Here is an 18,267-nt window from a genome sequence, read left to right as displayed (position 1 = left end):
ACCTGGTGTTGTATGATTTTTAACTTTGTATACCCCAGTTCAACACCGGCATCTCCAAATCATATTTCAAGTTAAATAGTTCCAAAGTGGCTTTCCTTGGTTATGCTTGATGAACTGTATGTTAGAGAAAAGCTCAATGGTAGCGCCAGATCGCTGTGGCTTTTGACTGTTGAATCATTCATCAGATACTCTTTCATTTCCTTTGTACAGGACAAATTCAATGATTGTCTGTCAGAGGGAAGATGTGCACCTGACAGTGAAACACTTATTTGTGTGAACTCTTTGCCTCTGCAGTGCATGACACTCTCAGTGAGAGAATTTACTGGTTGGGTTAAGTAGTGGAAAAGTAAGTTTTCCCTTTATGTAAGGCTGGTTTCTTTGCAGCCTTAAAAGGCAAGTCACAAATATATGAAAACATATCAAGGGGGAAAAAAAGTTACTTCGGGGAGGGAGGGGGAAAGAGGGAAAGAGGTGGATAAAAGTCAAAAGGTTCTGTTTGCAAGCAATTAGGATCCTTTGCAAACTCAACTAATCTGCAGATTTTTTTTCCTGCCTATACTTCTCCTCAAAGCAATTTATCAAATATAAAATTGATGATCAAGGTTGGTCTAAATCTATGAAGAGCACCACAGGGCAAAACATGTAAGGTCACATTAAAATAACTCAAAGATACACTTAAAAATTCATAACCTGGTATAGTTTTTGAAGTACAGCTAGAGTGGGCTCATTACAAAAAAAAACCACTCTGATCAATGACTAGTAACCTTATTTTAAAGATGACCAGACTGTATACAACTATTCAATGCCTACACTGGTATGTAGTAAAGTGGTTTTAGTCAATGCAAAAAACATAAGCTTTTAAAATGTTAGTTTCCCTGCACCATAAATATAGCTTCATCTAAGATGGTGGCCATTTGAGAGACTGGGATTTGTTAATTTTTTTTTTAACAAGCACAAGATCATAACAATGCATTTCCTGAAGCTGCTTTATCTTTCATGGTATTTTATATTAATTAATAATATAGATTTACTAAAATTAACAAATTGCACTAAGCAACCAAATTTTGCCACAACTTTCAGGTTAGGTCTATCTGAAAGACTAGGACCCGTGGACACAGCCTTAGAATTAGAGGGGGTCAATTCAGAACAGAAATGCGGAGACATTTCTTCAGCCAGAGTGTGGTGGGCCTGTGGAATTCATTGCTGCAGAGTGCAGTGGAGGCCGGGACGCTAAATGTCTTCAAGGCAGAGATTGATAATTCCTCAACTCATCAAGAATCTAAGGGCTAAGGGGAGAATGCAGGTAAGTGAAGTTGAAATGCCCATCAGCCATGATTGAATGGCGGAATGGACTCGATGGGCCGAATGCCCTTACTTCCACTCCTATGTCTTATGGTCTTTTGATAATTTGTTGAAATAGAGCTCATATTTATATTGTCATTTAGAAAATCAACATGTACCATATCTGATGCAACACATATTTGATGTTTATCTACATAAATAGCATCCAAAACATTACACACACTTCATTCATATTTAAAAAATATGAACTCAAAAATAATAATGTTTCACTTTCAATTTGTTTTCTACAGCTTTTAGTACCAGATTTTTAAAATTAATCTCTACGAATGTCATACTTGTGCACCTAACCCAACCTCTGACTTCGACTTTCTTGATGCAGTCAGGGGAAATAAAGGTCAGAAAACAGTTTACAAACCGCAAAGTGATACCTTACCTTTAAGAGTGCAATACATTAAAGGGGAGTGAATTTTACTTCAAATGAATTAGATGTCCCCACAAAAGCCCATTAATAGAAAGAATGAGCCAATACTGCTGCCCTAACCCAATGGAACTGGGCATTTCACGATTACTGTTTTAGTCATTCACAAAATTGACTGATGAGGATGATATTCTTCCCAAAACAATGGAAAGGCCCACAATTTCAAGAGGGAAATAAGTTTGAAAATGTTGCAAGGTCCTTACAGCCAAAATGCGTTTGCCATCTTTCTCTTGGACACATGGCCACCACCCATTCATCGATTTTTGAGCAAAAAGGGAGGTCGCTTTAGGTGCTTTCCCCCCCTTTTCATCAGGGAGCATTTTCAAACTGCATCCCGAAGAGGTTTTGGTTGGGCATATCGTGGAATTCAGGTCTAGCTCAAGGACACCTGTAAATCAGAGAGAGATAAGAACACCAGCATTATGTAGATATACAGAAGAATCAAAACACAATCACAAGGTTTGAGGGTGCTGGCACCAACTGCAGTCTGCTGCTCTCTGTTTGCCCTCCTACTGGACGATAATCAACCTTTTAAACTAACGAGCAGATTACTTTTCTAATCCTACTATTCATAATCAACAAGTGTGCTTCACAGTTCGTTGGAAAACAACACAAAAAAATGAGTCATCACAATCCATTGTTTTGCCTCCTGGCATTTCACTGGAGTGATTTTACCTGCTAAAAAACAAAAGGTCATCTCAAAGGAAACTCTTCACACGTGCGTGAGAGCAGATATCCTCAAAATTTTCACTGACTAAGCATACAAACCGAAAGCACATATTCTATTTCGCTACTTAGCCAGTGAATGACAAGGTACATTATATGGATTGGACCTGGGTGACCTTTCTTACACCTTGAATAACACAACAGAGTCAGTCCTGGGGTAATGCAAGAGAGTGAGCTGCCGCCATTCAGCTGAATTTTAATCTACGTTTAAAGGAGATCTTATTTTTACTGTAATATTTCCAGAGTTAGGGCTTTGACCCCCCCCCCCTTTACTGAACTGCAATAAAATGTCACCCATAACCTGGGTAGTGCAAGGGAGAGCAGACAATGTATGCACCATGGCATGGGTCTGTTGATCTTCAAAAGGAATCACACAAAGCAACATGGCAGCTGCACATGGCAATAGTAACTTGAGGGACTATTGGTTACAAGGCAGGCCTAGTACTTCATCTGTAACCAGTCTATCGCCTGTGGTCTCATGTCAAGCAGTACACTTTCCTAAACCTGCATCCAGTCAAATACTTTTCTAATAGGGGTCGTAAGATGGTGGGAATCATAGCCAGATTTCACTTCTCTCAACCAGGACTAAGGCAGCACCCTGGTGCCCAGTGGTTCATGTAGGCATTCCTCAATTATCACAGCAACTAGTACAGAAACCAGATCTTAGGTTCAAACTGGCCAACTTTGGTGCATTTTTGAATAATCTTGCTGCAGAATTAATGACCCCTTGCCTATACCATGATGCTGATTTCTAGCTTTGTGTTTTCCTTGATGTTTGAGTGGGAGAAAACTGGAAGACAGTGCAGGTCGAGTTAAGCTGCAAGAGACAGCTTTAATCAGAGCTTTTATTAACAATACAGCTTATACATCAGGCTTGCTTTTAAAAGATTCTTTTTTACACTCATTCTGAGCAGAGATTACTAAGAATAACGCCCTGAAATGGAGTTTAAAAAGCTGGATAGAGGAAAAAAACACAAGGAAGGAATAAAAAAGGTGAGAGAAACAAACAACAGAGACCAAGTGAAACTTATAATCAAGTTTGACAGATACATCCCTGAAAGCAGAGTTTGGGCTCCATTGCATAGTAATGCAGATGGGATATAGCTTTTCACTGCCTCTTTGTTTGCTTTTCAGCATAATAAAGCAAGGAACATGGCTAATTGATCTCTCTAGAGAGACTGAAACCCACCATAGTGTCTGACTCCATTAAAATAGGAATGTTGCTATAGTGGGCTATCAGCTTCTATCTATTGTATGCAAGTCCTCTGATAGGTGACTGGCTGAAAAAAATCCTCTTGATACCAGAAGTGGCTCAGTTGCTTAAAATGATAATTTATGGAAATTGACAAACATATCCTAAGTATTTATGCAACAAAGTGAGATTAAGCTCAAACAAGACATCTTTTACTGCCAGCACAATGGACACTGCTTGTTTTTAAACCTGGCTGTGTTTTGGCACAAGAGGAAATGCAGTTAACTCTGATGTGATCAACATTGGCAACTTTGAATACCTAGCACATTAAAGAAAAGCTAAGAAGAATTCCCACTGGCTACTAGGAACACCCAATGAGTAACTAGAAACTTAATTTACCATTCAGATCAGACTACTTAGTGTGGAAACAGGCCCTTCAGCCCAACAAGTCCACACCTAACACTACAGGCAATTTAGCATGGCCAATTCACCTTACCTGCACATCTTTGGACTGTGGGAGGAAACCCATGCAGACACGGGGAGAACATGAAAACTGTACACAGTCAGTCGCCCGAGGCGGGAATTGAACTCAGGTCTCTGGCGCTGTGAGGCAGCAGTGCTAACCACTGTGCCACCTTGCTGCCCACCTATTAGATTAGATTAGATTACCGACAATGTGGAAACAGGCCATTCAACCCAACCAGCTGACACCGACCCTCCGAAGAGTAACACATTTCCCTCTGAATAATGCACCTAACACTATGGGGAATTTAACATGGCCAATTCACCTGACCTGCACATCTTTGGATTATGGGAGGAAACTGGAGCACCCAGAGGAAACCCACGCAGACAGGGAGAGATTCCAGTCTCCTGAGGCTGGAATCGAACCTGGGACCCTGGTGCTGAGAGGCAGCAGGGCTAACCACTGAGCTATCGTGCCACCAAAATAGAATTCAATTCGCCCACTTCACTACAATAAAGTGATCATTGTATCACTTCCTGATAGTGATAGTATAATTCATTGCATTGTGTAAAACATATGGCCAGTTTTGAATTACCTGAATAACCTGCTGCTGTAACTTACTCAAAACATATATCATTGTCTAAAAACAATCAATGCAGGTCAATATCATAGGAGGATGGAGAAGACAGATGAAACTCCAAACATGACATTAAACTGTGAGAATTCATCGTGTAAGAAATACACGAAACATTAGGAAACAAGAACAAAACATTCAAAGTTTTAAAAACTGAATTCAAATCAAATACAAAAATAGTTAATCTCTCATTTATGGAGTTGTTTTCAACATCAATGCCCTAACACTCTACAATGTTGTCAATAGCAGGGAGTGGCTCAGCTCAGTATCTGAGCTTCCATTTGGAAGGAGACTAGTTCCCTAAAACAGAGATCAAAGAGAACCAAGAGAAATACATAGTTGAAGAAAAGCAAGATGTGGCAAATAGAAACAAATACAAATGTACAGCTTAATGATGATGATTATTTTGTTAATGATTTTAAAATGGGATCAAAAAACATCAAGGTTTAAAATCAATTCCGACAATTTACTTGAATAAGAGTTTATTATTTCGCCAAAAACATTTACTTTATTAGTCTTTCAGGGGATAATATCTATCCCAAAACTTTTATATCTAAATGATAAACAGTTAGTTAGCCAGGAAATGATCTCTGGATGACAGCAATTTCAACTCTATTTCATCAGAATGATGTACATTGAAGACATGACTTGAATTCATGTCATTTGCAATATAGAGGTGGTGCTGATTTTCTTAGTGTGATCAGGACAGCAACAGAATCATCAAGATGTTGATAGTGAATCAAATGAAACTGCCAGATGGTTGTTTGAATACTTGTTTACCAAATGGAAAAAAGGATAGGTTTAAAAAAAGACTATTTACAGCAGCTAACTGCTGCAACCCCAAGCTTTTCATTTCTTAAAATGAATAATAGCATCATCACAAAACAAAAACCAAAAGCAAGGTTAGGTTCTAAACATAATCACAGCCAGAGTGAAAGGCAGAAGACAGTGAGGGTTGAAACAGTCATGCACCATTTAACATCATGGTCATCTTACACGTCTCACCATTTAAGGTTGGTTGTCTTATTGCGATTATTTCTTTAGACTGAAGTTCTCCCATTTGCTGTCTTTTTTTTAAAACAAAGAACAATCAATCATTCATGGGATGAGGGCATTGCTGTCTAGGTCAGCATTTATTGCCAATCCCCGATTGCCTACAGGTCTGTTAAGAGTCAACCATGTTATTATGGGTCTGGAGTTACATGTAGTCCAGATTAGGTAAGGACAGCAGTTTTCTTCCCTGAAGGACATTAATATAATGAATATATTAATGCTGTGCTAAACAAGCACATAACGTTTTGGAAATTTTGATGTCTCAAACATCAAATCATCTGTGCACAGAATTATGCACAAAACCTTCATTTAAAAGAAAGCTGAAATATTCAGAAATCAATAAGATGTTGCAGCATAACAGCACATTAAACTGGACCTTATTAGGGCAGCTGGCACATTAAAAGCAGTATTTGTAAGGTTCGTCAAAACATTTAGGTGTTTGTCACAGGGCCAATACAAAACAGAAAGCCATTTCTAGAGTCACAGATGTACACGAACAGAAACAGATACTTCAGTCCAACTTGTCATGCCGACCAAATATCCTAACCTAATCTAGTCCCATTTGCCAGCACTTGGCACGTTTCCCTCTAAATCCTTCCTATTCATATACACATCCAGATGACTGTTAAATGCTCTAATTGTATGAGCCTTCACACTTCCACTGGCACTCATTCCATACACACACCACCCTCTCTGTGAAAAAAAGTTATCCCTTAGGTCCCTTTTATACCTTTCCCCTCTCACCCTAAATCTATGCCCTCTAGATCTGGACTCCCCCATGCCATGTTTGGGAAGGCATCAGTGGAAGCTTACAGTTTTGTGGGTTTAACCAGTCAGTCCAGTTCATTAGCTAACTTTTCCCAATAGGTTCCAGTTAACACATGCTGAAAGCCAATATCACAGTGACCAGTCATGCACAACTTGAAAACATTGTAGGGTGCAAAGAAATACTTGGCAATTCTTCTAAATGTGATAAAGATCAAATATAACTTACGGGAATTTAAATAGGCTTTATTCACAAGCTACATGCTAAATTAAAATGATTTCTGAAATCTTGGCTTACACAATGGAATCCTTATGCAAGTTATCAAAAGAAAAGCTTAGTTATCCTTACATGTTAAGTCTCAATATTTTTGTATACAGTAGTTTATGGGATTACTTAAATTTTGCAAAAAGATTTCACAAAAATGGTGCAGGGAATGTTGGGGCTGAATGACAGTTCTCTCATCACAATGTACAACTGCTTTGGCATCTGGATAACAGAACACAAACATAAAATAGTGTTTAATCTAACTTGTTCCTTCTGACCATTTAGGACCATCCTAAAAGTCAAATAGAAGTCATTGTGGACAAAACCTTGCTAGTTAGGCTGATCAGAAATTCCCTAATTCCTGCTGCTGTAGTCCCAGTGGGTGTTATTACTGGGCAAGTCAGTTCCCAGAAACTTAATTTGATATTGTTTTGTTTCAGTTTTAGCAAGGTGATCTTTCACCGAAACACAAACACACAAATATTGCAGATGTGGTTTTAACAATAAATCAAATTAATTCATGCAAAATAATAGAATAAAACCAAATAGGAGAAAACTTTAAAAGATTTCAAAACACACGGTAAATTACAATCCCAATAATCTCAACAGCACCCCTCTATAGTACTCAGCCCTAGGCAGAATTCCCTTCTCAATTACAAATAAGGTTTGATTTAGCTGCAGCTTCAATTCACGCTCTTAAGAATCTGATAGTCTCTTCTCTGAATTTTCATACATCTGAGCTTAGACTTTCCCATCTTTTAATGTTTTAAACAAACAGAGCAGGAATGTTTTCCACACAGAGGACAATGCATATATAGAATGAAATGCCAGAGGCAGCTACAATTACATATTTAAAAGATATTTGGACAAGTACATGACTAGGAAAGGCTGTGGAATATAAATAGGCCAAACACCGGCAAAAGGGACCAGTTCAGTTTAGGAAACCTGGTTGGCATGGATGAGTTGGGCCGAAAGGCCTATTTCCATATGAACGGCTATGATACTTCTAAAGTCCTGTGGAAGCAGGCCATTTGGTCCATTGAGTCCACACTAACCCACCAAAGAGCATCCCCACCCAGACCCACCCTCCTATCCTATGCTTGTAACCCTGCATTTCCCATGGTTAATACACCTAGCCTGTATATCTCTGCATACTAAAGGCAATTCAGCTTGGCTACTCCACCTAACCTGCACATCTTTGGACTTTGGGAGGAAAATGGAACGCCCAGAGGAAACCCACACAGACAGTTGCCAGTGGGTGGAATGAAACCCGGATTCCTGGTGCTGTAAGGCAGCAGTGCTGACCACTGAGCCACCATGCCACCTGAAAAGTTGGTGTGGAACATTTAAGCTAAACTGTTTACACTGAGGTAACCTATTCCTTAACAGTTGTTAGCCATGTCCTTACGTTGGAGCAATCAGATCCAAACTCTGTTCCATCAGCTCCATTTCTCTCCCTGTCAACTGTAGAAACTAGATTGCTGAAAAACCTGGTGTCACATTTGACCCCACATTTCACCCCCACCCCACTGCCATTTACAGTATCTGAACCATTGCTAAGCCCATCAGTTTCTACAAGGCAACTTCACCCCTACTAGAATGTCTGTTGTGTAAAGCTTGTATCGGAGAAAAGAGAGGTCTGCTTTCTGATAGACAGCAACAAAAACAAAGCAGGTCTGGCCTAGAGAAGTGTTAGTAGCCAAGCTCAATGCTTACAAGTGTTTGCCTTACAGTTGGAAATTGGATCTGGACGATTCTACAAATTGGAACAACTTTTGAAAGACACTGGAAGTTTTAATCTAACAGACAAGGAGACAGTGGATTTGAACCTGCTGTTGCGATGTTACGTATATGTCTGATGTGGCAAAAGGGTTTGTAAGATGCATCCAGATTGCATTAACTAGTGTGAACCAGATGTTCTCTTTAGTGTGCATAATAGTATATAATAGTTAGGGTTGATTTGAATTTGTTACAGGAAGAGTCTAAGTTATGAAAACAGGCCCTTCAGTTCTGTCACTGGCAAATTAATCTTTGTTATTGGTCACCAAAGGGATCATAAAACGAATACTCCTGTGTGCTAATCTCCATTGGCTCCAATTCCAGTCAAAATTTGCATTTTAAATTGTGTTGGTTTTTAAATCCTCCCACAGCTTAGATTAGATTAGATTACTTACAATGTGGAAACAGGCCATTCGGCCCAACAAATCCACACCGACCCACCAAAGCGCAACGCACCCATAGCGCTACGGGCAATTTAGCATGGCCAATTCACCTGACCTGCACATCTTTGGACTGTGGGAGGAAACCAGAGCACCCAGAGGAACCCCACGCAGACACGGGGAGAATGTGCAAACTCCACACAGACAGTCGCCTGAGTCAGGAATTGAACCCAATGCTGTGAGGCAGCAGTGCTAACCACTGTGCCACCGTGCCGCCCACAAGCTTCAGCCCTCCCTTTCACCATAATCGCCTCTAGCGCTCAACATTTATCTATGCTTATGGAAATCTAGCCTTGAACAGCTCCAATCTTAACAGCTCTCCCATTGGTGCCATTCAGTCGCATACATCTCCAGTTTCTGAAATACCCTCCCTGTACCTCATTTTCCTCCTTTAGGCATTCCTTTAAAAAAACCCTACTGACCAGCTGATCAATCACCAAAAATACCTCAAAAAGGTATTGTGAAGTATTGGGAGGAATGGTACAGCTGAGCATGGGGAACAGGCATCTGAACTCCGGCTTCAAAATGGATGCCTCGTGCAAGTACTTATTCACAACACCTCTGGAGATGGTGATGCAAACCAAAGCTCTAAAAAACAGGCCTGACTTTGGTGAAAATCACACAAGAGTAAGCCATGCCGATGAAACAAACAGACAAATCAGGTCAGGGTATCATGATCTGCATTCAAAGGCCATGGCTCTTGGCAGTGGTAGTGTCCTTGACTCTGGGTGAGGCGGCCAGGGTTCAAAGTTCAGCCTGTCCTGATGTGCATCATAACAAAGCCTGTTCAGAGATGTTAAGAAAATCTCTGCACTCAAATAGGCACTGCTGCAAACCAGAAAGCCCAGGAATGGGGTCAGGAATCATGGAGTAAAGACTTTTCTGCCATTTTAGGAGGGCTCCCGATTCATCCTGACTCTGGAAAAATCCAGGTAAGCATTTCACTTAAATGACTGAATGAGTGAGATGACCTCCATTCTCTTCTGCCCTTTAGTAATAACTTGTATTACAAAAGCTATTTTGAAGTTTTATTCCATCTATCCCAAAAGATGTGTTTTAAGAATTTGCTGTGAACTTAAACATGAGTGACAAATTCAATAAAAGTTTTTTTTTTAAATTTTAAAGTTTTCAATAACATTAGTCAATTATATTAAGTGTTCAGGTGGAAGAAAATGGGGTGTGTATATACACAAAAAAATAAAATACCCTTTTGGAAATTGTATCTACATCAGCTAAAAAGAATAAGACATACCTTCCAAACAAGGATCATAACAGCACTGTGCCTTTCAAATCACACAACTAGCAATTACTTGCTGCACCAAGAAGCAATTACCTTTGGAATAACTTTATGACAGCCCGTTTACTATGGCATTAGCAAAGAGGTAATTAAAATATCACTTCAGTTCAGGTAAAGCGGGTTAACCTGACAGAGGGAAGCCAAAAAGGAAGTTCATACCCAAATAGTCATCCATGGAAAATTTATCATTGTCCCAGATTTGAATAATTAATTTCGGAGGTGTCCTGAATTCAGTTTTGTCGAGGCTCCAGAAGTTTTCCTGGAACAGAAAAAGTAAACCAATTCAAATGACTTATTGCACATTTCTCTGCTCCCATTCACATTTTATGGGATGCCAATTATGAAGTCTTAAACTTTTTTAGTGTAAAGGGGACTAGAAAATTGCTTAGTTATTACTAACATTCCAGTTCAAGATTGTTCAACTGAAGCCCACAACTTCATTCTGTAAGATGCATCAAGACAGTTTGACATTTGAAAATGTTGTAGTCAAACGATTTGAAGATTATTTTTGCTATGTACTGACCCTAGCTCTAAACATCTGGTTTTAAACACACTGCCAGCTGTCAAATTAAAAGCTGGGAAGAAAGCCGACATGAATACAAAAGTATCGAGGCTTCAAGGTCATTCTAATGATGCATTTATACATCCAAAGAAAGGAAGAGGTCAGTTAGATATGACCTTTGGTAGCCCCAACCACAGAATACATTTCTTCACGCAAGTAGTATTCCCACAGAATGCTGCATAAATAACTCCTCACAGCAAGCATAACACACATGGCTGTTAACATGAATAGGAGGAATGTACACTTACAAACAAGAGGAAATGGTGCAGGGCAGAAGACAATAGACCTCCCTATAAGAAATCTTCCAACAGGACGATTGGTTTATAACCAATGTAACTACCCCGTGGGGAAAGCAGCACTTAGCAATCACTGCACTTGAACCTGAGCATTCCTGAGAACGTGTCCATGGGCTTGGCTTTGTCCTCTACTGAGCAGTGAGTTAGCAGGAAGCTAAAACAACCTCCTGTCGCAAGTCAGGCTTGGGCTTTTAGGTCTCCTAACCACATGCTGATTTCCTCCCGTGGGGCAATGTGGTTGCTTAACATTTAGCTACACAACTTATAGGATTTCAGAACTTCCCAAAGGATTCCAGACATTTATTGACCAAAATGATTGCTTTCTCACTCAAACACACCTTCTTGGATACAACAGCAAGCTGCTCAGCTGGGAGGTAGTCAAATGGGAATACCAGTCTCCAGTTGAAATTGCCTTCACCTCCAAGCGACCTGTAGTGTACATCCGTCTTCTGCTTCTCATCTTCAAGTCCCACCATCCAGCTGCAAAAAAAGCAATCTGGTGTTAAAATGCAAAACAAATATATACTAAATAAAATTAGTTGTAGACAATGGGTCACCTATAAACCATACACAGCAAAAATAGTTTTGGCAGAAGTAGTTTGAATAAAAAAGTGGATTCTCTGTTGCCAACTGTATACTTCCAATGTAAACTCCCATCTCCCCACTCCATGAGACCAAAAAACCCACAGTAACTGAGAAACAAGAGAACATTATGCAAAAGCATTGAAGATGATTGAAAATATACAGACTGGAGCAGGGCACCTCCACGTCCACTCATTAGATATTTTTCTGCACCTTAATCGCAATTGTTTAGTGCTGTTATTTGTTGGAATGAGTGCGTTTTGGATGACAACACCAGCAACTCATTGTCTCAAACAATGAGGTACAATTGTATGTTGGTGGAGGTGGAGGAGACATCCAGCCCCTTGAGCTTGTTCCATCATTCAATAAACTCACGTTTGATCTGATTACTCCACATTCCCACCTTCCCCAAAAACCTTTTACCATTTTGTTTATCAAGAATCAATCTTAGTCTTTAAATAATTTTAAATCTCTGCTTCCACTGGTTTCAAGAAAAGTGTGCTCCAAAGACTCATGGCCCTCTGAGAAAACATTTAGCCTCATCTGTATTTTAGAACTCAGTACTCATGTTTTTGGACGCTAGTGACACCCAGCCCAAGATTCTTCAACAAGGCGGCACATCCTTCCCTCATCTACCTTTCAAGATTCATCCTCAGGATTTATGCTTCAATCAAGCCACCCCTTACTCTTCAAAATTCTAGTATGTACATGCCTAACTGGTCCAAAATTTCCTCAGAATAATCTGCCCACTCTACTAGTATACTAAACTTTTCCGACTGCTTCTAATGTATTTACATCCTTCCTTCAATAAGGTGACCAATGCTGTACACACCATACTGATGTGGTCTCAAAACTGAAGCAGGACCTTCCTATATTTGCATTAAACTCCTCTTTCATTAAAATGATAACATTCTATTAACTTTCCTGATTTCCTGCAGCATCTACATGCTAGCCCTCTGCAATTCATGCATTAGGACATTCAGGACCCTCTGCATCTCAGTTTTGTAATCTCTCACCAATGAGACAGAATGCTTAAAGCTCTCCTGCTAAAAATAGACAATTTCACGCTTTCTTATATTATGCTCCATTTGTCAGATCCTTGCCCACTCACCTAACCTATAACCCTTTACTTCCTTTGTGGCATCTTTAGGTCTTCCATATTCCATAAATCCATAGAAGCAATAGAAAAATGAAAGAAAGGCAAATGAGTGCAAAACCAGGTACAGAAAGAGGAAAACAAGACTGAATTCAGAGACAAAACAAAAAGCAGCATGGTGGCTCAGTGGTTAGTGCTGTGCCTCACAGCGCCAGGGACATGGGTTCAATTCCAACCTCAGATCACTATGTGTGGAGTTTGCACATTCTCCCCACATGTGCGTGGGTTTCCTCCCACAATCCAAAGATATGCAGGTTAGGTGAAATGGCCATGCTAAGTTGCCGATAGTGTTCAGGGATGTGCAGGTTAGGTGCATTAGTCAGAGGTAAATATAGGATAACAGGGTAGGGGAATGGGTCTGGGTGGGTTACTCTTCGGAGCGTCGGTATGGACTTGTTGGGCCGAAGGGCCTGTTTCCATACTGTCGGGATTCTATGATTCAACTAAGCAGTTAGTGATAAAAAAAAGTACAGAAGTGTATCTGGTGACCACATTTAGAAACATAGTTCTTCCTGGAATAAGCTCTAGTTTATAGTTTTGGCCTTCCTTCCAAAAAATTCAACAGCTGTTGCATTTATCTTCCTTGAATGACCATTCAATCCAGAAGCTAAGCCTGCAGCTTATATTGCATATTGAGATCTCAGTGGTTGGAGTTAGCCTTCATTCTTAACCTGGAATAGACCGTGTGCACTTTTCAGTTGACACTCCAGCCTTTGCTCCTGCTCCTCTTTATGGCCCATGGGTGGTTTGAAGTTTTATCCCTGCGGCTCTTCAAGCAAAACTGAAAACTTTCAGTTGTTAGTTTGCACATGACAATTCCAAAACTATTATACTGGACAAAAATGACCTACAAATGTATATCATTTTAAAATTCAAAGCTTTTTTCAACTTGTCAGTTAAATCAGCATGATAATTTGAAGTGGACTTAATGTGGTGATGCAGTATTATGGCATGTAAGCACACAATACTAACTATAACATTTATTTTAGCTATAGTACTGAAGCAAGAAGCAGAGTAAAGAGACCATTACCCAACCTTTCATACAAGGAGAGAAATTGGAAGACATTATCTCAGACGACGTTTTAACAATGGCTCCACAAAACACACGGAAGAGAGAACTTGGCAGACTTGCTTACAAAAATAAAAGCAAACTTTAAAGATTTGAATTATTCTCTAACTTGGTATGTGAAAGGAGGAATAAGTGAACATTACAGCAAAAACTTGTAACCAGCTCTTGGTAAATTCCTTACTTTTCCATTTCATATTGGTCATTTATTCCAACTTGCACAATATAATTAAACTGACACGAGATTAAATGTGGATTAAAATAGCAGAAGAATGTGATTTGAGTACATTGCTGTTCAAGCTATAATATTGCTCAGTCATTTCCACGCTCAGTGAATAAAGTGTGCCAACTGATTTTACCTTCATTTTCTGATAATCATTTTTGAGAGAGCTACAAATAAAGACAAGATATTTCTTTTTTTGATCTCCTGTTGGTCCAAATTGTTACACCAGGCAACAAAAATGGGTTGTATTTAAAATGGCACTAAAGCACTGCATTTGTAATAAAAAGACTCTTGGTTTGGTTCCCGAACAGAATCACAGTTCATTACATTACAGATAAATCAAGTTCATTTCTTAAAAAAAATTACTCCACCTGTTTGGACAGGCAGCATTTTTTTTAAAAATCAAGACTTTCTAATTTAGATACGTCAACTTTGCAACCATACCACATTCTCTACACTTATTACCCATTGATCAAACAGAGTGACAAACAGTAAAATCCTTGATAGCCATGTTGGTTACTATGTGCTTTTTATATAGTCTTAGAAGCATTAGTAACTTAATAGATTCAAGTGATCACATCTGGTACCAGATGACGGTCCCTCATATTTGGGTTTACGTTCTAGCCTAGATTTTCAGATGCACAACCAAAATGACCACTGCCTAACATCCATCATAAGCATAGTACTGTCAAATATTTTAACAGCATAAGTCACCTAACATTTCTAGGTTTCATACCTACAGTTTCAAGTAGTGTATAAAGAAATTCATTCACAGTAAAATCTTTAGTTAAGAAGGAAAAGTTTAAACAATTCTGGACAGTATATAAAATACAAGATATTCATCATGAAATTTAAAAGCACATAGCAAGATTTGAGTTGGATCGTTACCAGGATATTACCTGTGAGCTTTATCACCATCTGCCACTAACCCATGAAAGCATCCATAAATTTGTCTGAGGTGCAAGCATTTTAACATTGATGAGCCATGATAAATCAAATACAACGAAGGATAATTTAACACTGAAAACATGTTAAAACAGATTAATCCAAATGGTAGCTTTCACATTTAAGAATTATAAAATACCAGATTAAAATTAAACACTCATGTTTCCAGTTACTAAACAATCATTGCCCAATGAATAAACCAAATAACTAAACAAAGGAACAATAGCACCGACACAGTATACAAGTGTTCCTACGGTATAATAAATAGCTGCTCGTTACGGTCATCATCCATAACAAGTCACCAGAGGTACTAATGGTACTCTTAAGTGTTATATAAATCAAATAGGTGCATAAAAAGTCTCCTCAGTATACCTCCTCTGGGGTATCCTTCATGGCATGCAAACCGCATGAAGATCCCATCTGCTCGGCTGACACTACTCAAGTTGAAAGCTTTGGCTACCATGTAAGAAGATGATTAAACCTACATCCATCAAGATGAAAGATAATTATTACCTTAGTCAGACACCACCTGTTTCTGCAGCATTCTTGAACTCAAAAGGACATGCTGAAACTTCCCTCTGAAGTTCATGTTTGACAGTTGCTCCAGGCAGTTCTTCTCATACCTATACTACAGCCTCCCACTGCACTCTTGCATCTTACAAGTTTAATATATAACTGTACAAGATAGTCACTCATCTACATTTCTAATGACAACATAAACAGAATGATGTCTTAAAAAACAAAGCTTATCAAATACCAAGACCTTTTTTATGAAGGAGTTTTTTTTAAACAAAATTTAAGGGAACATTAATTTTCAATCGACATAAGTGCCTACTCCAGGCACTTTGATAGCATGCGTAACTTTGAAATAAAGACAGTTCTTCTAATTGCTCAGTTTTCTTGCAGTAAGTTTAGCAGAGGCATTGTACACAGTGATTGCTTTCCGAATACTAATCACTGCAAGATTGGATTCAACTTCAGCTAGAAGAAACTAATTTATTGCCCAGTTTCACTCAACTATTGCTCTGGAAACTAACCCCAGCATCAAAATAACAGCTATATAATTTTTTTCTACTTCGATGACTATTACCCTTATTGCCTATACCTAAAGTGGAATTTTGATTCTAAACTGGAGTTCAATAGAAACTAGCATGCAATTATCCAAAAGCTCAAATTGGCATCTCATTTGACTTAACGGATTCAAAAACCCAGATAGTGAGAAAACAGACAAGTTCAATTGAGTATTTAGAATAATTAGGCTCAGATCTGGATGTCAAATCATTCCAAGACCAACAGTATGTTGGAAATCATTTGGAAGATGACCAAGTATTCATTCAGGCAAGGCGTTAGCACCTATTAACAGTAATGATGGAATACAGCACAGACGGAAGCCATTTGGCCATTACTGGGTAAAATTAACCAGCCAGCCACTCCCTCCTGCTGCTTCTCATTGTCATGTAATTTTTTTCTATTAAAGTTACTAATGTGACTCCATTTTGCAATGATGTGGAGGAGCCAATGTTGGACTGGGGTGGACAAAGTTAAAAATCACAACACCAGGTTACAGTCCAAAAGGTTTATTCAGAAGCACTAGCTTTCACACCAGTGCTCCTTCATCAGGTAGCCATAGAGCAGGACCAGAAGAGACAGAACTTATAGCAAAATATTACAATGTCATGCAACTGAAATGGTATATTGAACAAACCTAGATGGCTGTTAAGTCTTTCATCTTTTAGAATGGGTTGCAGGTTTTGGTTCATTATCATTTAAACCTCAGAATTTCTTGAGTCATTTGCAGAATCCTATTTGTAGATACATTCTATTTTGCTCAAAAAGCACAACTCACAGGCAGTCAATCCATGGAATAGTTTATGAATTTCACTTTCAAAACAGAACCAGTCTGACTCCAGATTTGGATACAGAGTAACCTCAACCTTTAATGCATTGTCTGAGTGGAGATGTCATTTTTAAAAAAAAAATGAAAACCTTAAGTTATCGAGAATGTGACTTTAAGAAATTCTGGGATTTACATGTTAATGAACCAAAACCTGCAACCCATTCTAAAAAGATACCAAGACTTAACAGCATAGAGTCAAGATGTACAGCATGGAAACAGACCCTTTGGTCAAACCTGTCCATGCTGACCAGATATCCCAACCCAATCTAGTCCCACCTGCCAGCACCCAGCCCATATCCCTCCGAACCATGTTTGTTCAATATATCATTTCAGTTGCATGACACTGTAATGTTTTGCTATAAATCCTGTATCTTATGGTCCTGATGCGAAAACCAGTGCTTCCAAATAAACCTGTTGGACCATAACCTGGTGTTGTGCGGTTTTTCACTCAATTTTGAAAGTTAGCATTGAATCTACTTTCACTACTCTAAAGCCATAGATTCTAGATCACATTGCTGGATAACAAACTAACCTGGTGTTTACACAGAAATGAAGGAGAAATATTCTCAATCCTTACCAGGGTGAAAACTGAGGGGGAAAAGAATTAAAATGATTGGCAAAAGCAGCGAAAAAAGTGATCGAATGAAATAACTCAGCAAGTTGTTCAGGTCTGGAGTGCTTTGCCTAAGTAAAACGGAGGCTGGTTCAGACAAGGCTTTCAAGAGGAAATTGGACGGTCACTTATTTGAAAAGGAGAAGGCAGGCAAATGACACTAAGGGAATTGCTCATTTGGAGTGCTAGTGTGGACACAAGATCCGAATGGCCTCCTTTTAGGCTATCACAATTATACAATTCTAGGATGTTGCCACTGATGTTTTTTCGCTAATCACCTTAAATATTTACCCACTGCTTACTGACTCTGACATGAAAAAGCAACTCCTCTCAACTTCCCTACTCCAACATCATCACATTTTCTAGTTTCTCCAAATAACCAAAGTCTCTTTCCCCTGGTCCATGCTGATTAATCTTTTCCTACATCTCTTTCCAAGGCCCTTCTGAAGTACAGTGGCCAAAACTTCTCAAGACTCCAGTGAAGGCCTAACTAGTGAAGTTCTGCCTAACTTCTAGACCCAATTAACATCAAC

The 18,267-nt window shown here is 39.0% G+C and overlaps 1 protein-coding gene across 5 annotated transcripts in view; it reads right to left on the bottom strand.

The window, feature by feature from the left end:
* LOC132826230 (myoferlin-like) overlaps positions 1-18,267 on the bottom strand; it is a 229,815-nt gene that overhangs the window by 14,446 nt on the left and 197,102 nt on the right. For all 5 annotated transcript variants that reach the window (XM_060841916.1, XM_060841912.1, XM_060841913.1 and 2 more), the window contains 3 exons: positions 11,591-11,732; positions 10,554-10,653; positions 1,984-2,168 (listed from right to left, as the gene is read on the bottom strand). In XM_060841916.1, coding sequence (XP_060697899.1) covers positions 1,984-2,168; positions 10,554-10,653; positions 11,591-11,732 — 427 coding nt within the window. The remainder of the gene's footprint in view (positions 1-1,983; positions 2,169-10,553; positions 10,654-11,590; positions 11,733-18,267) is intronic.

The sequence above is a fragment of the Hemiscyllium ocellatum genome, chromosome 22 (assembly GCF_020745735.1).
Source record: "Hemiscyllium ocellatum isolate sHemOce1 chromosome 22, sHemOce1.pat.X.cur, whole genome shotgun sequence".
In the NCBI taxonomy this organism is placed as follows: Eukaryota; Metazoa; Chordata; class Chondrichthyes; order Orectolobiformes; family Hemiscylliidae; genus Hemiscyllium; species Hemiscyllium ocellatum.
This window is presented reverse-complemented; position numbering and strand designations above follow the sequence as displayed.